This window comes from Heteronotia binoei, chromosome 15 (genome assembly GCF_032191835.1).
Source record: "Heteronotia binoei isolate CCM8104 ecotype False Entrance Well chromosome 15, APGP_CSIRO_Hbin_v1, whole genome shotgun sequence".
NCBI lineage: Eukaryota > Metazoa > Chordata > Lepidosauria > Squamata > Gekkonidae > Heteronotia > Heteronotia binoei.
In genome coordinates this window covers 19,349,646-19,370,675 of record NC_083237.1, presented here as the reverse complement: position 1 = coordinate 19,370,675, position 21,030 = coordinate 19,349,646, and the positions used below count along the sequence as shown (strand labels likewise).

Genomic DNA, 21,030 nt, shown 5'->3' with positions numbered 1-21,030 from the left:
CGGGCTTCTCCAGGGGTTAATGCGGGTTGCTAGGGATGTGGCAAAGCCCCTGGTGGCTGGCTGACTGCCCACTCTCCTAATCCAGGGATTGTTTGCAGCTGCACCTACTATTCAATGGACAAGGTAGTTGAGAAGGAAGAGGGGGAACCCTCAGAAAGGTTCAGGAACTGTGCTCCTGTGAGCTCCTGCTGAATCTGAGGTCTGGTAATAGCTCAAGAGAGCATTTTATGGATTATTTTTTGGACATTCTTAGTGCACAGGTGCTTAGAAGGTTGTGCACTGACTTTTAAGAGTTACACTCCCCATATGAAAACATTGAAAAACTTTTGGTTGGTCTGTAATGGCAGCAGGGTTGACCCTAGACTATCCGGCACCCTAGGCCAAGCCAACTTCTGGTGCCCTCCACCCCACCACAGCGATAACCATTTTTAAAAAAACAGATGAATGTGGGGAAAATGAAAAGTCACATGGGGGACGCCCAATTGAGTGCCCCCAGAATACTGGCACCCTAGGCAATGGCCTAGTTTGCCTAGGCAGGGCCAGCCCTGAATGGCAGTGGAGAAGACCCTCACAGAAGGTGAAATGAGCGTCTGTTCTCTTATCACCACTTCTGCTTCCATCAGCCATTTGAGAACACTTCAGAGAACTGGTCTCTAAAAAAAAAAAAATTCTTGTTGCATCTGGAATTGGGAAACGCTTGCCGGGGAGTGGGTGGGACTGGGAACAACACAGAATGGGGTCTTCTTTCCTCCTGCCTTTCACATTTGTTTGCTGCGGGAATCTTTCCCTGTTTTGTGACCCAGAGGTCTAGGAACACGCTCTGATATAAGATGGAGTCCTTGTTTAAAGCAGATTTTGGGTGGTGGTAAAACCAGAATAGGGAAAGTCATTCCCTCTCAGCTGGTAATCTAACGTTCTGTGGAGGAGACGGCACAGCTGTGGTGCGCGCTCTATGTCACCAGTGCACAGCTGCATGCCCCTCCCCCAGGAGCAAAGTGTGCAAAGTCCAGCAAGATGTCCTGCTTTTGGGATTCTGGACTCAATCAGATGAACTTCATCCAACCCATCTGGGAAGCAAGCTCTGACTCACAAAAGTTGAGGTTGGTATAATAAAGTGGATTCAAAGCAATGAAGAGCCAAGGTGGTAGTGATCGTAGCCTTTATTAGGTGCAGCATCATATAGGGCTTATATACAACTCAGGGTTCCCATGCAAGCACGTTATTGGATCATTCAAACCAGCAGGGGGCCTGTGATTGGAGCAGGGCAACAGGGATTTGGATCCTACTGCCCATTGTTCCCGAGTCCCCAAGCTCAGTCCTTGTGACTCCAACGAGCCCGGCTGGAACACCCAAAGAAGTCTTCCCTTTGGTCCCCATACACCACAGCTGGAATAAATTGTGTGAGGCCGTTGCTGCTTGGGTTTTCTACTCCGGGTTGGGCAGTAGGGGGTTTTTTTCCTGCTTCCCAACGGTATTGTGGTGCAGGGCTACCCCATCTTTCTGAATCCTGCTTTTCTTCAAAGTTTTGGTTGGAATAAAGCCTGGACGGGAGCTGGGTGAGTGGGGAAATTTTGATTTTCCCATCCCACGTGGCAGACGTTTGACCCGAGCCTGACCCTGCAACAGCTGCTTCCCTCTTGTTAAAAAAGATCGGCACTAGCATATTGTTATACTGATAATACCATTGTAACAACAGGTGTTAACAGGTTCTATTAATCTCTCCGTTTTAATTTCTTAAAGCAAATGTCTTGCCTAGGGTTGCTGGAAACTGGCTGGAGATGGGGGAGGAGGTGGAGGCTTCTCTTTTGCGGAAGACTGATGGTCCTGGTGCAGTGACATCACTTCCGCTGAGACCTGGAAGTAGTGTCATTGCGCTGGGGTAGTCCTGTAGCGTTTGCTCCAAACTCTGCTGTTTAACCATAGAGTTTTTGGAAAATCCTGGAACATCATCCAGCATGACGAAATCGTTTGCAGGCCGTTCCATCCTCACACTTTGGACACTGATCTCCCCCACCTGTTTTGATGGGGGAAGGGCAACAGAACCTGGGTAGGGAGATCCTGCATTCCAACAGGAAATTGGCAGTCCTTCTGTAGCCACTTCCCTTGTGGAAAGGCATTCCACAAGAGAAGAGGCTAGAGAATTACCTTTTTAAAATGAAAACTCGGAATTCACAGAATGTTTACATCCAGGGCGTTTTTTCGAGCAGGAATGCACAGGAACACAGTTCCGGCTGGCTTGGTGTTGGGGGGTGCGGGGTGCTTGGGCTAATAGGCAAGTGAGTTCCTGCTGGGCTTTTTCTACCAAAAAAAAGCCCTGTTTACACCTATAGTTACAATGGTATTTCTTTTAAAAAAACTGCTCGTCCTCTCCCTCCCTTCTCTCTTCTTCCCAGGCTGCCTTGTATGCACGCCAGGAACTTAACATCCGCAGTACAGCTAACTTTCTTCTGGCACTGTCTTCCCGCCTCTTGCCCTGCCGCCCGCATCTGCGCCGCTATTTCAGCCACGCAATACAGCTGCCCTCCGACTGGATGGAGGTGGCTCGGCTTCACCAGGTAAGAGATGCCCCTTTCCCTCCAATGGAGCTTTTATTTCCTGTATGTCTGCTCAGGCCCTGACTTGGTCCAGAACCCTTGGGCGGGGAGTTCCACAGCTGAATCAAGAATCAGAACTCCCTCTTTGCTGCCCCCTTGTGGTCAGATGGCACCATTTCCTCCCCTTTCTCTCGTACGCAGAGCCTAGCAAAGACAGATGCTCTGGCACCTTTGCCTTCCTGCCTCCGTGCTGCAATGGCTGACAAATTCCGGCAGTTTGATGCATACCAGTTGGCCAAATACAACACCCGGAAGAGCCGTGGGAAAAAACGACATCTGCCAAAGACCAAGAAGGTGCAGTTGGGGTCCTGTGAACTTCTGTTAGAAGACACCGTTGTGTGTTAGGTAGAGGCTGAGTGATACGAATGTCATCTTCTCTCCTTGCCGCATGCATCGGCTGAGCAGCTGGGAAATTATGGAATATGCATGGATATTCTGACTGCTCAGGGGAAAGTGCTGCATAGAGGAACATGCCTGCAATGTAGGTTGTGGCAGCAGGAGGAGAAGTAATTCCATTTTGGAGAAAAAGGCTTGCTTGTGGACTACCGTCAGGAAGAAAGAAGGCAAAGCAAAGGGGCTTGAGGGACTTTGAACCATGAGACTAAAGAGTCTATGGGGCTGAAATCTACCTGAAATAACTTTATTATACAGTGAAATGCAAGGCTTTTTTGTAGCAGGAACTTCTTTGCGTATTAGGCCACACCCCTGATGTAGCCAATCCTCCAAGAGCCTACAGGGCTCTTCTTGCAGGGCCTACTGGAAGCTCTTGGAGGATTGGATACATCAGGGGTGTGTGGCCTAATATGCAAAGGAGTTCCTGCTACCTAAAAAACCCAACAACACCTGGTGAAATGTATTCAGGAAACAAACTGATGATATACAGAGTTCCATCAGGTGAGAAAAAAACCATCCTAGTAATCCTTCCAGCTCTTAGTAGAACAGGTCTTGGGCAGCCCAATCCAGACATAAGCGGCGGCCGGCCGTGACGCAGCTGCCACGCCGCTAGTAGACTTCCTGAGGACTTTGGCACGCTGCAGCGTGGGGAGGGGAGAGGCGTAGCTTGCTGTGAGGGAGACGGTCGCCATGGCAACGCTGCGGGCCTAGGCACGCAAGGGAGACAAAGGCAGCAGGACGGGAGGGCCAGCCCACCCACCCCCCATCAGCCAGTCCTGGCGCATGAGCCGCGGCTCATGACAGTCAGCGATGGAGAGAGGCGGCCCCAGAGAGGATGACAGCCATCCCCAACCCACCCCCAAACAGAGAACGGAGCCAATAATGGGCAGACCGTCAAAGGCAAAGGAGGGGCGTCCCACCAACACGGAAAGGGAACAGGAGGGAGGCTGGGCATGCGCGCACGAGAAGCCTGGCTTGGTGGCTTGGCGGAGGTGGGGGCGAGACAGGCCCGCACAGGACCACAGAGAAGCCATCAGTCCCCTCACACCCTCCCACTGTCAGAGACTCTGCCAATGGCAGGCAGACAAACAGGAAGTACCAAGTGCAGGAGTTTGCTGTCATAGACAGCGGCTGGAATGTGTGTCTGGGAGTGAGCAGCCCGGCAGCAGACACCCCCCCACCCAGAGACTCCCTGTGTTGCCCTGATGCCCCCTATGTGCACGGAACACCTCCCCCAGGGGCCATGGAACTCAGTGCGAGTGCATCAGCCGCAGAACTCTGAGTCCACTTCATCAGCCCCCCCTTGGTGCCCTGCGCACAACAGCCCTGTGGGGTCGGGTAGGCTGTCAGCCCGGGTAGGCTAAGGGGCAGCACCCCCTCCCCTGTCCAGCCACGCAGGAGGCAGAGTGGTGGCTCATAGACCATTCCCCCCCCACCCCAGAACCAAGTCTTTCCACCCTCCCAGGCGTTCCCTCGAGAGGCCACTGACAGAGGGAGGGGGGTTACCCAGGGAACGTGTAGCAGATGCCAAGCAGGAGAGACAACAGAGGGCATAGCTCAGACTTTAATTTTCTGGAACAGAGTGCAACAGTCTCCCTGGCGCGTGCTGGGCAGTCTCGCCGTGGGCAGGGCTCCATTCCGAGCGGTGGGCAAAAGCAGCTGAGGGAGTGGGGGGGCGGTGGAGGACGCACGCGGAAGCCTCTGTGTTGGAGTCTCACGTGCAAAACAGAGATAGAGATCAAGAACACCTGCAGGGGCGGCGGCTGGAAGAGCAGGCTGCATTTCAGCCGGGCGCTCTCTTAAAGGGACAATCTCTGACCCACCTCCCCGCAATGGGGCAGCTGCCACACACACACACACACACACCATGTCCTGCCAGGGGTTGGGAAAGCGGCAGAGGGCAGACGAAGGGAAGGGAGCAGGCAGCAGCACAGGGGAGCGAGGTCAGCAAATGCCCCCTGCTGGAGCCCACTGCCTGGTTCAAGTGCCAGAGACGCTCGCACACCGAGTGGTTGAGAGTGAGGGGAGGGGGAGCACAGTGGAACTTACCCAGCCAATGGGTGACAGTCCTCGCATGCAGAGCCTCTCGGAGCCCAGAACCTGTGGAGACCTGGAAACGAGCAGTTAGCCCCAGGGGAGAGACCTCCCTCTCCCCCTCACAAGTCAAAGATACTGTCAAAGCAACTGTACAGTGCAAAACCCGTCAGCAACGTGCCTGCCTATCCCTCGCTCTGAGTCGCTCTAAGCTCACCAGTAGAGCGTCCCGCCACGCAAAGCTGACCTTAACAACTGAGTTGTGCGAGGCCAGAGCAGAAGTATTTCTAGGAGGGGGGAGACTGCGATTGGGTGCTGGGGAGGGGGCTCGTGAGGCTGAGGCGCAAGGGGATTGGCGAGGCAATCACGCTGCTCCCTATGGGGCTTGTGAGCTTTTGCAGCAGTAGAGGCGACCTTTGTTTTTGGTTTCAACGATCGCCTATGGGGCACGACAGCATTTTCCGTGGTGTGGTTTTGCGCCTGGTGGGGGGGGCATTCCCGGACCGAAAGGTCTCTGGGACCCAACCAGCAGCGGCCACACCCCTGGGTTGGCTCTCTCCTGCGCCGACGTGCTGCCCTGCGCCTCTGCTACGCCCCGAACTCAGTGGGGCGACACTCTGCGTTCAGCCAACGGCGGCGGCATGCTGCAGTGGCTGGAGAGTGGTGCACACCCCATTTCCACCAGCGCTGAGGGGGATACGCCAGAGTATCTCTACCTACCGCTGGTATAGCGGTAAGTCCGCCTCTAGAGTACTTTCACATCCCCCCCCCCGAATTGTGCTGTAAATATGGTGATTCAGGCAGTAATGGTTAAATAAATTCTATTTCCCTTGGTTTCTAGAGGTTAGAATTTATTTATTTTTTTGGCGGGAGGGGGTGGAAATCTATATTGAAATGCTCAGCCCATAGTATTGGTCAAAAGTGGGGAAACTTGCGTTTATAACCCCCCTACTTGGTCCAGGAAACTAGCCTAACTCAAAGGGGTTTTGTGAGGATTAAAATGTTCTCAGTGGAGGAAAGGTGGGATAAAAATGCAGCAGGTGGGTTTAGCGACGCTGCCCATTGACGATGCTTGTTCAGTAGCCATTGTTGTGTTCTCAGAAGAAACAGGGATCCCTTCGCCTGAATGGCTGGAAAAAGCACAAATTGGGTCGCTTCAGGAGCTTCGTGGAAAAGGTGGCTGCTCTGGAAAAAAAGGTGAGAGCCCCCTGGGAGGATGAAGGCTGTCATGGCTGGGGAGCCAGACTGATGACTGTGGCTCAGGTGGGGTCAAGATTGGGAGCCCCGGCAGGGAGAGATGCAGCAGATTCTGGAGCGAGTCTGTGAGACGCTACGAGAGTGTCAACCCAAATTTATCCTCTCACTACGGGAGAGTGAGGCGTGGTGGGTAACTCGGAGCATGGCTCACCTGAGGGGACGGTGTCAAACATGCGTATTCTTTCAGCACTTTTTAACTTGCATTGGGGCCTTTTGGACATGACCGTGGATGCTTCTTCGTCTTTGTTCTCCTTTATTTCCTGTAGTACGATAAGCCCTCGAAGCCAGCTACGGAGCCAGCCACGAGGGATCCAGCAACCCCCAAAGATCTTTTCTCTCTCAAGGCTTTGATCCGGCGCCTTCATATTTCTGAGCCGGCTCAGCATGTCATGAGTCTCCTGGGGCGCAGGTGAGTGCAACCCCACATGCTTCAAAAGAAAAAAGGTCTTTTGCTCTAACCATGAGGACTAGTGCTTTACTATTGGATTTCAAATTGAAGCTGCCACGTTTCTGTGGCAGGTCCTAGGCCAGGGATGAAGAACAGTGGCTCTCCAAATGTTTTTTGCCTACAACTCCCATCAGCCCCAGCCATTGGCCATGCTGGCTGGGGCTGATGGAGTTATAGGCAAAAACATCTGGAGAGCCACTGTTCCCCACCCCTGTCCTAGGCACTTGCTGCCCCCTCCCCCACAGACATTAGGGCTGTGCTCAAAGGAGTAATATGGCTGTGTTGCCCGTTCATTGGTGGGGAGGGCTGATCTCAGTCATGTGGTGGCTGCTCGGTCCATCAGAATGTTTCAGATTAGCATAGCATGGGAACATACTGAGATTTCAGGCATAACTAGGAGCCCCGTGGTGCAGAGTGTTAAAGCTGCAGTCCGAGCTCTCTGTTCATGACCTGAGTTCGATCCCTGGTGGAAGCTGGGTTATCAGGTAGCTGGCTCGAGGTTGACTCAGCCTTCCCTCCTTCTGAGGTTGGTCAAATGAGTAGCAAGCTTGCTGGGGGGGGGGGGAGTGTAGACGATTGGGGAAGGCAATGGCAAGCCACCTCGTAACAAAAAGAATGCTGTGAAAACTTTGTGATGCGACGTCACCCCAGAGTCGGAAACGGCTGGTGCTTGCACCAGGGGGCTACCTTGACCTTTCCTTTAGCGTGCGTTGATTGGAAATGTTTTACTGCAGGTCTTTTTCAGCCTGCAGGCATCTTTGGGATTTTGACGCAGGGTGGTGGACACAACTGCAAGACAGCTGCTGCGGAACATGGAGGCAGCCCCAAAACTGCTGCTGCAGCTTCTTGTCCGTCACACAGCGAATTGTGCTGTGCCGATAGCTGCTCTCGTAGCAGTGTTTTTGAAAATCTGCACAGCCAACCAAATCTCCAAAGGCCAATCAGAAGTCTTGCTAGCTCTGCCCACTTTCTAAATCCACTTGGCGGTGACCGGGAAAGATGTTGGTGGGCACAAGAGCACCATGTTTGGGGACCCCTGCTTGATTGGAACAGGTGAAGATCAACCCACTTGGTGTACAACCCCACCAGGCTCCGGCAGCCCACGAGAACTTGGCTGGAGATCCGTCAAGTGGAGAACTGTCCCCCTTCTGTGCTCTCCTGACCCGAGCCTTTGTATGCCACCCCGTTTGGTGCAGTGGTTCAGTGCACGGACTTTTACCTGGAAGAAGCAGGCTCAATTCCCCACTCCTCCACATACACCTGCTGATGTGACCTTGAGCCAGCCCCAAGTTCTCTCAAGGCTGTTCTGCTCAAGAGCAGTTCTGGGAGAGCTCTCTCAGCCCCACCTGCCAAACGGTGTCTGTTGTGGGAAGGGAAGGGAGATGATGAGCTGCTCAGAGGCTGCTTTGGCTAGGGAAGGGTGGGTCATCAGTCAGTCCATTTATTTACGGTCACAGACCAAGTAAAACACAAGGATTTAAAAGCTTCAACACAGAAGATTAAAATCTATGCTATAAAGAGTATTAAAAAAAGACAATTTCTTAATATGTTCAATATAAAAGTTACATCAAAATCACAAATTAGAGCAAAACATCTTAAAGCTGAGGAGCAGTATCCCAAGCCTTTCGGATACTATAACAGGCAGCACAGAACTTAGCAACAGCTTCGAAAATGAGCTGGTTTTCATCCGAAAGCATGAGATTTAGACATTCAGATTCCAACAACCCAGAATTTGCCCTTAATATAGGCTCTGTATATTTCACACGGACCTCTTTATACCAGGAACACCTAAGAATTATGTGCATAGTGCAGGGGTGGCCAACGGTAGCTCTCCAGATGTTTTTTTGCCCTTCAACTCCCGTCAGCCCCACCCAGCATGGCCAATGGCTGGGGCTGATGGGAGTTGTAGGCAAAAAACATCTGGAGAGCTACCGTTGGCCACCCCTGGCAAGGTGGATTCAACTTCCCCTGAACCACAATGGCAAAGCCTTTGTGCAAAAGGGATCCCATAGTAACCTGCCCTCAAGAACTGCTGAGGAGTGGATATAAATCCACTCTCCTTCCTCTTCCTCTGCAGGTACCCTTCAGACTTGCAGGCCTTCTCCCGAAGTCACCTTCAGGGACCCTGGAATTCAGCCCTGGCTGGCACCCGCATGAGACTTCCAAAACCACAGACTTGGGAGCGAGAGCTGAGTCAACGGGGGAACACCACTCAAGCCTGGGAAGAGCTGATCGGTACCCGACACTTCGCTCTTGCCATATTTCCCTCCTTCTCGTGAATCTTGACATCCCACGGTCCTAGACACCGACAAAATTAATGATCTTCCTTACAGATGCGGGGAAGCTGCCCTTTATGGCCATGCTGCGTAACCTTCGCAACATCGTGCGGGCCGGGGTGAGCGAAAGGCACCACCGACGCCTGCTGAATCGTCTGGAGAACAAGGTACGATCTGGGCTCGGTTTCACAGGGCCCCCCTTTGACGGAGGAGGTGGCCAGAATTGTGACTCATAAAGGTGTTGTCGATCTGCGGGTACGCTTGAAGTCTGCTTCCCAGGGTTCCGTCACAATCTCACGTGACCAGGAAGTGGAACCTTGGGTAAGGCATATGCAGATGAGTGGGAGGAGCTATGCAGATAGGGGTGGGCTCAGTTCTGAAGGGCTCCCACTGTATCCTTTGGGCAAAAGCTACAATCTGTGGCATAAGAAAGGGGCAAAAACTGGATTCTTGCTTGGGACAAATGGGGGTCAGCAAGGGTGGGAGGCAAGCCAGTGGAATTCTGTTTGTCATCCAATTACTTTCTTCCATAGGAGTGAAGGGCTCCCATTCACTCTTACGGGCAGGGCTTTTTTTGTCGCAGGAACTCCTTTGCCTATTAGGCCACACTCCCCTGATGTAGCCAGTCCTCCAAGAGCTTACAGGGCTCTTCTTACAGGGCCTATGTAAGCTCCAGGAGGATTGGCTACATCAGAGGTGTGTGGCCTAATAGGCAAAGGAGTTCCTGCGACAAAAAGCCCTGCTTATGGGGAAGTGCAGGCAGCGTTACAGGTGTCACCAATTGCACCCCCTTGTGAGAGGCTTTTTAGTCTCTCCCCCCCCCCCCAACCCACCTGCATTTCTTTGTCTCAGGAGTCCGTGATCCACAGCAGGCAGTTCCCGTTTCGATTCCTTGCTGCCTACAAGGTCATCCAGCAGCTGGAGGAAGAGCTAGGGTCCAGAGGTGAGAGGGAGGCCCTGTGCATTGAGGCTGTCCTGCGGGCTCAGGATTGCTCACTGGAAGGAAAAGCCTGTTTGGCTTCTGGGCCCAGTTCAGAGTGTTGGTGTGGTCCTTTTCGTGTCCGTCAGTGCATGGCTCCATTCCCCATGCATCATTGAAGTGGGGCAGCTGCCCACCTGAGTCCACTGCCGGTGGGGTTCTTTGCAGGGGTCATTTTGTAGAAAAAGGGCTCATTAGCACAACTCATTTGCCTATGCCACACACCCCCTGACATCACCGGAAGGTGTACTGAATTATAGCAGCTTAGCATCGACCTTCAAATGCTTCTTGAATTATAATTACCATTATAAAACCTTATTCCCGTCATGCTTTTTAAATTACTTCCTCCTATGTGGCCACAGTGTCATGAGGAAGATTTCCATCTGCCTGCTTGATATGTTTTGGTTATTTTTTCTCATTTTTTGTGAGGGGGAAATTAGAAAGTGTGTCAGATCTTCAGGTTCAGCAAAATTCTCCCAGGGGGTTTGAACAGTGAAGCCCAGAAGCAAGTGGGTTTTTTTAAAAGAAAGAGAGAAAGGAAAGAGAAGGAAGGAGAGAAAGGAGGAAAGAGAGAAAGGAAAGAGAAAGGGGGAAAGAGAGAAGGAAAGAGAGAAATGGGGAAAGAGAAATAAAGAGCACAATAAAATTTAGAGGTCCCGGAGTTCTGCTGCTGTGAGCTCCTGCCCCGAATGAGGCCTGCTTCTCTGGTACTGACCCATGCACTTCCCCTGGCACCTAGAATCAGAGTTGGAAGGGACCTCCAGGATCATCTAGTCCAACCCTCTGCACAATGCAGGAAACTCACAAATAAAAAGGTAAAGGTAGTCCCCTGTGCAAGCACCAGTCGTTTCCGACTCTGGAGTGATGTTGCTTTCACAACATTTTCATGGCAGACTTTTTATGGTGTGGTTTGCCATTGCCTTCCCCAGTCATCTACGCTTTCCCCCCAGCAAGCTGGGTACTCATTTTAACGACCTCAGGAAGGCTGAGTCAACCTGAGCCGGCTACCTGAACCAGCTTCCGCTGGGATCGAGCTCAGGTCGTGAGCAGAGGGCTCTGACTAGGGATGTGCAAAAAAAAAAAATTCGGTTCTACACGGATTCGGAAGTATACGGGGGGGGGGGGGGGGATTCGGAATCCCTGTATACTCCTGAATACCGCATTCGGAATAGCCGCATATACGGTAGATGCATGGCTATTACCGAATATACGGCCCTATTATACCCTATGGGCCATTGAAATCAATGGCAAATAGGGTATATTTGAAGCCGCATGGAGGGGAGGGGGTTTGAGGGAGAGCCTCCAAATTTGCAGGGGACCTGCAGGGGACTCTCCCCTCCAACTCCCCCAAGTCCCAAAAAGATTGGGCCAGGGGATCCCATTCCAGGGGCATCCAAAGAGGGTGCCCCTATTCCAGCATTATACCCTATGGGCCATTGAAATCAATGGCAACATAGGGCATAATTAGAGGCTACTGGGGGGCAGGGGGTTTGAGGGAGAGCCCCCAAATTTTCAGGGGACTCTCCCCTCCAACCCCCCCCCCCAAATCCCAAAAAGATTGGGCCAGGGGGTCCCTGTCTTTGGGTTCCCCAAAAGGCCCATTGCCAACAATGATGGGGAAAGCCCAATTAGCCACTTCCTCACTGTAATTGTCGTGGGAAAAGTGGCTCTGGTGAGCAGGGGGTTTTGAGGAGAGCCCCCCAAACTGCTGTGCAGCTTCAGGGCACTGTCCCACACAAAACCCACAAGGCCAAAAAAAATTGGACCAGGGGGTCCAATTCCTGGGGCACCCAAAGCCAAACCTAACTTCACATCAGAGAATCTCTATAGGACCCAAATGCACTACATCCCTCTATCTAACCCAGATGCCAGCTCTCCAGCCCTGCCCAAAACAACATGGGGAGAGCAGGCCAACCACAAGAAGCCTGCTGGTTCTGGGTCTCTCACCCAGGTGCCAGCTTCCCTGCCACAGAACACACAATCTACAGATGCCAGCTCTCCAGCCCTGCCCCAAACAACATGGGGAGAGCTGGCCAACCACAAGAAGCCTGCTGGTTCTGGGTCTCTCACCCAGGTGCCAGCTTCCCTGCCACAGAACACACAATCTACAGATGCCAGCTCTCCAGCCCTGCCCCAAACAACATGGGGAGAGCTGGCCAACCACAAGAAGCCTGCTGGTTCTGGGTCTCTCACCCAGGTGCCAGCTTCCCTGCCACAGAACACACAATCTACTCTATAAAAACAAGAAAGTTACCCAGCCCACACACACCCTCGCCAACGCCCACACCAACCTGAGGTAATTTAAAAAAACCAAAACAAAACCAGCAGAATCACAAAAGGCCAAGTGTTAAAAAAGTGGCCTTTTCACCAATAAGAAAGCTCAGGCCCAATCAGTCAACAACACCCCCCCCCTAAAACCAGAACCAGGAAAAGGGGGACAAAAGTGGACTTTTAAACAATGGAAATTAGTAACAGCAGCAGCACAACACAGCAGCAACAAATCAAACACTGAATACTTTTAAAACAGTAAAAAAATTAACTTTTAACAATACAGGAACTTTGCCAACCCCTCCACCCCCCAAAAAACCCTTCACCCTAACCCCATGAAATCCAAGCCACCCAAATCAGGAGAAGTAAAAGGACACTGCACTTTTAAAAGTCCTCTCACTAAATTAAGATATGGGCAAATTGGCAAAACCCCCCACCCCAGGCCCCCTCCCCAAGCAGAAACCCCTAACCCCAAATAAGCTACCCCACCACCATCACCACCCAAATTTGGATAAGTAAAGGGACTCTGAGTCTTAAAAAGTCCTTTTACCAACAATAAATAAAAACAAGAACCCCATACTGTCTTACCTTGTCTTCTCTAGTCCAGGGAAGTTGGTAAGGCTGATTGAGACTGAGAGCAGCAGGCAGCAGCTGAAGCCAAGGGCCAGCCAGCAGCAGCACAAGACTCTCACACCACCAACCAACACAGCAGGAATGTAGGAGTCAGTCCAGCCAGGAAGACTCCTTAAAAAGCTCTGCAAAGCATGCATTTGCACTGTATTTTGCAAATGCATGCTTTGGATTGGCTGCTGGGGCTCCTCTTCCCCCTCCCCCCCTCCCTGATCCCAGGAAGGCTATGGAAAAGGCAACTAAAGGTGGGAAAGTAGGCAAGCAGCTCCTTTGAGGCTGCAGAAGCTACTTTCGCGCCTTTTGAATTGACAGCCGTATACTTACGAATAGCTATTCGTAAGTATACAGCGAGCCGTATTCGGCTGCCGTATAATGGGCGCCTATGGGGATCGGCTGCAGCCTATTCCGTATACAGCCGAATCAGTGGTGATTTGGCTGTAAATACGGTTCAGCCGAACCGAATGCACATCCCTAGCTCTGACTGCAGTACTGCAGCTTTACCACTCTGTGCCACGGGGCTCTCACAAATACTTCCCCCTAAATTCACAGGATCCGCACCTGTCTGCACCTGTGTTCCCAGCGGCCCAGCATGTGTGGGTGGTGCACAGTGGGGGCGTGTGTGGGTGGTGCACAGTGGGGGCGCTCTGGGCAGCCGTGGCACCAGCACTCCCAGCTGCATCCACTGGCCAGCGCAGTTGGGAAAAGGGGTGGGTAAGTAGTGCAGGCAACTAAGTGTGGGCAGTTGGAGCCTCGCGGGCTGACTTGAACTTGGATGATTTTTTTTTTTTGCTGAGCAGGGAAACCCCTCCCTTCCAACGGAGAGCTCGTAAAACAGGTCCTGACGGAGGCTGGAGTGTTGCTCCCAGGAGAGCGGAACTATTTTTGGACCATTAAGGAATTACGCCGCTGCATGGAAATCCCAATTATCTTCCGGTTACTGAAGTGCAAGAAGACGAAACTGCTGAAGTTCAGGTAACGGAGTGCACAACTCCGGGAGTGGAGAGGGGAGAATTCCTACATAGGGGCTTAGGTGCACGGTTAGTCACATTCTTCACCTCTGGACAGCCCCATCTTTGATCTCCATGCAACGGAGGCTGCTGGTGTTGGGAAAGACCCTGGAGAGCTACAGCCGTTTAGAGAAGAAGAAGATGATATTGGATTTATACCCTGCCCTTCATTCTGAATCTCAGAGTGGTACAATCTCCTTTACCTTCCTCCCCCACAACAGACACCCTGTGAGGTGGGTGGGGCTGAGAGAGCTCTCACAGCAGCTGCCCTTTCAAGGACAACTCCTGCGAGAGCTATGACTAACCCAAGGCCATTCCAGCAGCTGCAAGTAGAGGAGTGGGGAATCAAACCCACAGCAGACACCCTGTGAGGTGGGTGGGGCTGAGAGAGCTCTCACAGCAGCTGCCCTTTCAAGGACAACCTCTGCCAGAGCTATGGCTGACCCAAGGCCATTCCAGCAGCTGTGAGTGGAGGATTGGGGAATCAAACCCGGTTCTCCCAGATAAGAGTTGTGCACTTAACCATTACACCAAGCTGGCTTTGGAGGCAGCGGGACTCAGCTAGGTAGGCTAATGGTAGGGGGTAGCTTCGTTAAGTTCAGCCAAAGCAATCAGAGGTCCCTCTAGGCCAGCATTCCATCTTCAAGAGCAGCTGGTCTGCACTTGCAAGAAGAGACAGCTATTGCGTGTCAGTCTCCTGCATCTGGAACTCAAAGATATATTGCGTTTGAACATGGAGGCTTCTTTTTGCTAGCATTGCCTTCCATCTGTGGATTTATCTAATTTTCTCAAAAATCCATCTGCGATGGCTGCTATTCCTTGGAGGCAGTAAATTCCGAAAGCCGATTACGCGTTGTTCACGAGAGCATTGTGCGTGGTTGAAGCATGGTCGCTGCACCGCAGGCGATCAGTGGCGGGTTTTGAGAGATCTTTCTTTTGCAGAGAAGCGAATTACAGCCGTGCCCTCCTGCAACGGTATCGCCAGGCGTTGGAAACAGCCATTGGCTTTGCTGTGCGCCACAACGTGCCCCCCATCCCTGGCCGCACTCTCATCCTGATCTCTTGCAGCGGAATGGAGAAACCCTACATGCGGGCCCGGGATCTCTGCTGCCCCAGTGCTGAGCAGAAGGACATGAACAAACCCCTCACGGTGCGTTAAAAAAGCCAGTGGCCTTCTCTTGGTCCCCTGCTGTTTTCAGATAATTTTCCTTTCCTTTGATCCCTCCAGAAAGAACATAAGAGAAGCCATGTTGGATCAGGCCAACGGCCCATCCAGTCCAACACTCTGCGTCACACAGTGGCCAAAAAAACAAGCAACATCAGGAGGTCCATCAGTGGGGCCAGGACACTAGAAACCCTTCCACTGCCCGCCCCCCCCAGCACCAAGAATACAGAGCATCACTGCCCCAGACAGAGTGTTCCAACAATATGCTGTGGCTAATAGCCACTGATGGACCTCTGGCTCCATATGCTTATCCAATCCCTTCTTGAAGCTGTCTATGCTTGTAGCTGCCACCACCTTCTGTGGCAGTGAATACCAAAATCAAAGAATATATTTTAAAAATGCACCTATATTAGCAAGCTTGTTAGTGCTTGATAACCCCTCCCTGCTGCCTTGACAGTATGATTTCTTCGATGACATGGCAGATGGGTTGGGCGTGTGGCTTTGTCACTTGCGGGCACTTGTGCTCTTCCCCCTCCCCTCCCCACCAAAACTAATTAAGCCTAGCGCCCTTTTTGGATTTTGAATGGCAGTTTTGTTCCTTTGAAAGATACCTTCTGAAATATTTACATCATTGTCTTTCTGAAATATTTACATCATAGTCTTTCCCAGTGCTCCCTCTAACCTGTGAGCAAAAATTCTACTTCGTGATCTACTGGCGTGAAAGTTGTGAGCGACTGCATCAATTAGTTTGCTCTGGGGCCATTTTTCCTGAGCGAAGACAAAAATGCGTGAGCCAGGGGCTAGAAAACTTGTGAGCTAGTTCATGCTAACTCAGCTTAGAGGGGAACACTGGTCTTGTCTTGTATTTTTAGTTGCTAACCTGTTGGTTTTATGATAGAACACTATCAGTATTTCTTTGGGATGTCGACTATATGGCTGTATAATTATGATGTGATCCTTGTACTTTTGATGTACCTTAACTTTCCCCCCTTTATTATCTGCCCTGTCCTTTACTTCTATGTATCACCTCTTTGTTTAATTAAAAATAAATTGTTGTTTGCGGGGGGGGGGGGGATAATTAAGCCTAGCCAGTGCAGGGCGCTGACTTCTCCCCTGTTTCTCAGAGAGATGAGAGCCTTGTCTTTTGAACAAACGTTTCTGTTTCTCTAGAAACTGGATATGGCCTTTTTGCTGGGCTCCATGGTGTACTCTGCCTCTGAACAGGCCCAGCTCCTCCTCTGTGATCAGGCAGGGGTCACGGATCCTGTCACCATGACGGGCGCTGTGCTGAAGGACGTCCAATACCTCCAGTCTCTGGTGAGACGTTACAAGGGCCCCCTTTCCCCTGAGTAGTGGTTCCAAGTGCTCGGTTCTCAGACGTGGGAAGTAATAATGGCGGGGGGCTGCTGAGCATGTGCAGAGTGTGTTTTCCTTTTCTTATTAAGCAAAATAAGACGGCAGCACCTCTGGAGTGTGCGGGGAAAGGGCCGGCAGGTGTAAAGGAAGACTCGACTCTCTGCCTCCTCTCCCCTTGGAGATGGAAGGCTGTCCCTTCCCTCTTTGCTCTGGAATCCACGTTGAGAAGTGCCTTTCTGGGAGCACGCACAGAACACATTTGTATGATCCCTGAATAAAGTCGGCCTGTCACGTTTTGGGGCTTGAGGGAAGATCTTGATGTAGCTTTGGATTCACAATGGTGCCTGTTTAGAAACCGAGCACAGTTCTTCTGAGAGGGAGGGATGAAATGTTTGCATCGAGGCGGAATCGCCTTCTTCTTGGAGCATGTGTATGCCAGCTGACATTGTAGCTCATTTGCACTCACCTGCCCACGAGGGCCTATCAGCCCCTTTGCCTGAGAACTCCTCGCATGCTCCCTGCTACTGCGTGAGTTCCTTGGGCGGCTGCTCACTCCCTGTCTCTTCCTCCCACCCCTAGAATCCTGGATACTGCTATGGTGCAAGTGTGGAGGATACCATCATGGACCTCATTTCTCAGCGCCAGCAAGTGAGTCTTGGGGCATCTGGTGAAAATACAAATGAACCGATCCCTGAAGGTCCTGCCGTTTATGCTACTGCACCCCTGTGCATTTGTAAGCAAGTGAAAGCGTAGGCCACCTTCCAGCCTTGCTGGGGTGTGTGTTCTCCTGGGAAGTCTAATTTACTTGAATGATTGCAAGTCCAGAACCACAGCTGGGCCGTGGGAGGGAGATGGAGCAGTTGTTTTCCAGGGTCTGTGATCAGTTACGGTCAGGGAGGAGCCATGGCTCACGGAATCATAGAATAGAATCATAGCATTGGAATGCAGGAAATTCACAAATATCCCCCACACACACACACACACATGCTCATAGTGGCCTGGGGGAAAAGGGTTTCTGACCCCTCAAGTAGAACATCTGCTTGGCATGCAGAAGGTCCCAGATTCAATCCCAGGCATCTCAGGTTAAACAAGATCAGATAGGAGGAGGTAAGAAAGAGAGCCAGTTTGGTGTAGTGGTTAAGTGTGCGGACTCTTATCTGGGAGAACCGGGTTTGATTCCCCACTCCTCCACTTGCACCTGCTGGAATGGCCTTGGGTCAGCCATAGCCCTGGTAGAGATTGTCCTTGAAAGGGCAGCTGCTGTGAGAGTCCTCTCAGCCCCACCCACCTCACAGGGTGTCTGTTGTGGGGGAGGAAGGTAAAGGAGATTGTGAGCCACTCTGAGACTCTTCGGAGTGGAGGGCGGGATATAAATCCAATTTCTTCTTCTTCTGCTTCTGCTTCTTCTTCTTCTTCTGCTTTTCCCAGAGACCCTGCAGAGCCACTACCAGTAGATAATACAGACCTAACAGTCTGATTCAGTATAAGGCAGCGTCACGCGTTCCTGTTCAAACAGGAGATCTCTGATTATCTGAGAACGGGGGCCAACAACAAAAGCAGAATGGTTGGCTTTTGCACACCATTTGCAAACTTCCCGGAGGTATCTGGCTAGCCCACGTTGCCACCTGAATAGCGGCCAGGATGGGAATCCCATCCATCCAGGCATTTCATAGCTGGATAGGATCGATGGGTACCGAGAATGCACAAAGCTGTGCTCTTTGGTGGGTGGAGCTTTAGACTGAGCCTCATACCTGTGTATGAAGGCAGCCTCAAAGAGCCTCCAGCTGGCATTATGGCTGTGAACTGTCATTAGCTTAGCAAAGGCTGGTGTTGAGAGCTATGATTGCAGGCTACCCAGGCATGCCTCCTAGGAGCAGACTGTCTCGAAGATTACGCTCCAAGAACATTAAAGCTTGTTTGGGCAGAGCAGTGCCACCAACCGAGTTTCAGGAGGCTGAAGACCACCCCCCTTATTTTCCTTCCATCTCCAGGTGGACACGATTCTCTTGCTGAGCCACGCACCCATGGACCCAGATCGTACCAAATGCCTCTGTTTATATCGCCGTCATGTTGCACCCCACTGCCTCCTCATCAACGTCTGCTCCGGTACCTCGTATGTAGAAAAAGCAGTCCCATTTTTCTAGTTTGGAAACAGAGCCAGTTTGGGGTTGGAGCATTTTTTATTCTTCTTTTAAATAAAGTATGCATGGGGTGGGGGTGGGAATGCCCAGTACCTTTGCTGAATTCCCACCAGTGTTTTCTTCCACCCTTCTGATTTCAGAGAGTCCCGGAGTTTTGATTCGCCCACGGAGGTTGTGATGAGTGGATTCAGCGAGCAGGTCCTCAGGTAAGTTCTGGATCAGCTTTGTAGCATTGGAAGAGGCAGTAAGAACAGAGAACCCGTTTCGGCTACTGAGGAATACCCAGAGTATAAGTTTCCATATTTGGCAGGTTCATGGCTGAATGTGGCAATTCCCGGCTCCTGGAGCACGTGGAGAAGATTGACAAGATCCACGGCTTACCTGAGCCGCAGAGGGCAGCAACGGCAAAACTGGACACAGGAGCTGAACCCTGGGTATCGGCTCCCAAAAGCAGGTGACAATGATAATAAGATGGCAGCAGTCAGTGGTGGACTGGGTCTAAAAATATTGGTTGCTGGGAGACAAAGGGGGCTCACCCACAACTATAAGGCTACCATTTGATTTGTAAAGAAATAAATAAAATTTTCAAAAAATACGTAAGTAGTAAAAAGGTACAATTAAAACTTTTGTGAAATCTCTCTCCCTCCCTCCAGTAACTACAGTGTACATATATTGTACATTTTACTGGCAGTATGCAGTAGATACTAAATGTAAATACAGATTGCATTTTCTTCAGGGGAGCTGATCTCTGCCAGCTGGAGATCAGTTGTAAAAGTGGGAGATCCCCAGGCCCCATCTGGAAGTTGGCAACCCTAAATACAATGTAAATTTTAGTTGCAGTCCATAATAATACTGGAACTTCTATTATATTTTCAAGCTACTAAAAGGACATTAACATGTTAAACACATTCTCTAATGTTTAAGGGGGCCCACTTCATCAGGGGCCCACTTGCCATCGGGCGAGCTGACCCCCTGGCCAGTCCGCCACTGGCAGCAGTGTTCCCTCTAAGTTGAGTGAGCGTGAGCTAGCTCACAGATTTTTAGCCTCCCGCTCACACATTTTTGTCTTAGCTCAGGAAGGAGGACCCCAGGGCACACTCATTTACACAGTAACTCGCAGCTCTAATGCCAGGAGCTCACAAAGTTGAATTTTTGCTCACAAGACTCTACAGCTTAGAGGGAACTGGATGGCAGGAGGTGGATTTGTGGCCGTGTGTTTCAGTTTTGACCTTTTTGTCTCATACCACCTCTCTCAGGTGGCGCTCAGTAAAGGTCTTCGTCTCTTCTACCTTCCGGGACATGCATGGTGAACGCGACCTGCTTATCCGCTCCGTCTTCCCTGAATTACAAGCCCGTGCGGCCCAGTTCTGCCTGATGATAGAGGAAGTTGACCTGCGCTGGGGGATCACTGAACACGAGGCCCAGAGAAACAAGTATGAAGGAAGGAGAGATCTGTGTTTTGGGGGGAAGGAGGGCTGATGGATTTGATTTATTAGATTTATATCCCTCCCTCCCCGCTGTAGCAGGCTCAGGGCAGTTCACAGCAATAAAAGCAATAATCACAGTGAAACGATTCAATTCAATCAGGCATTAATGAAACATCTAAAACAATTCACCAATGCGATGATTTAAATAATTAAAATGATTCTGTACTAATTAAAACTAAATCCGTATTGATCCTGTACTAAAGTTGCTCCGGGGCAGGCTTCCATTTCTCCCCAGAGCAAGCAGGTTTACGCTGTTGTGTGGCTAATCATGGGTTGCCGTGGGGCAAAATGGTGGCGCAGAGCAGCTGGTGTGAAATCACCAGCTTGCTCTGGGGAGAAAAGGAAGCCTGCCCTGGAGCAACCTTAATACGGGATCAGCCTGAGTAAAGGGTCTTGAGCATCGTAGAATGTGTTTGTGTATTGAGAAGGCAGAATGTACCCCACAGTAGGGATGGAATTCTAGCAGAAGCTCCTTTGCATATTAGGCCACACAGCCCTGATGTAGCCAATCCTCCAAGAGCTTACAGAGCTTTTTTTTGTAAGCTCTTGGAAGATTGGCTGCATCGGGGGGGGGGGGGGGATGGCCTAATATGCAAAGGAGCTCCTGCTAGAATTCCACCCCTGCCCCACAGGGTTTCCGAATTGCAGTCTGTTCACCCACGCTGGCTCTTTTAAATTGGTTTTAGAAAAACCCCGTTTCAGTATGTTAAAAGTAACCTTTTTGTTTATTTGCAAAAATTACATCCTGCCTTTCTGCCCTCAGAAGGGCCCCTAAGGCAGCTAACAATTTGAAAGGTACATGATAAACTCACATTTTAGAACCATTTTACTTTTTTAATTTATTTATTTCTGTAGATTTATAGGCCACCCTTTCCCCTAGCGGGCTCAGGGCGGCTTCCAGCACAATAAAACAATCAAACCAGTTTAAAAACAATTACAAGTTAAAACAGCTTAAAAAAAGACCAGCCACAACTCACCTTAGGTGAGGCGGCATA

The 21,030-nt window shown here is 51.0% G+C and overlaps 1 protein-coding gene across 1 annotated transcript in view; it reads left to right on the top strand.

The window, feature by feature from the left end:
* Positions 1-21,030, top strand: part of TEP1 (telomerase associated protein 1) — an 87,736-nt gene that overhangs the window by 27,617 nt on the left and 39,089 nt on the right. Inside the window, 15 exon segments of the mRNA XM_060254943.1 lie at positions 2,394-2,555; positions 2,736-2,888; positions 6,123-6,218; positions 6,545-6,687; positions 8,804-8,961; positions 9,060-9,169; positions 9,855-9,945; positions 13,677-13,851; positions 14,829-15,036; positions 16,222-16,368; positions 16,987-17,055; positions 18,399-18,520; positions 18,689-18,754; positions 18,859-19,002; positions 19,805-19,981. Coding sequence (XP_060110926.1) covers positions 2,394-2,555; positions 2,736-2,888; positions 6,123-6,218; positions 6,545-6,687; positions 8,804-8,961; positions 9,060-9,169; positions 9,855-9,945; positions 13,677-13,851; positions 14,829-15,036; positions 16,222-16,368; positions 16,987-17,055; positions 18,399-18,520; positions 18,689-18,754; positions 18,859-19,002; positions 19,805-19,981 — 2,021 coding nt within the window.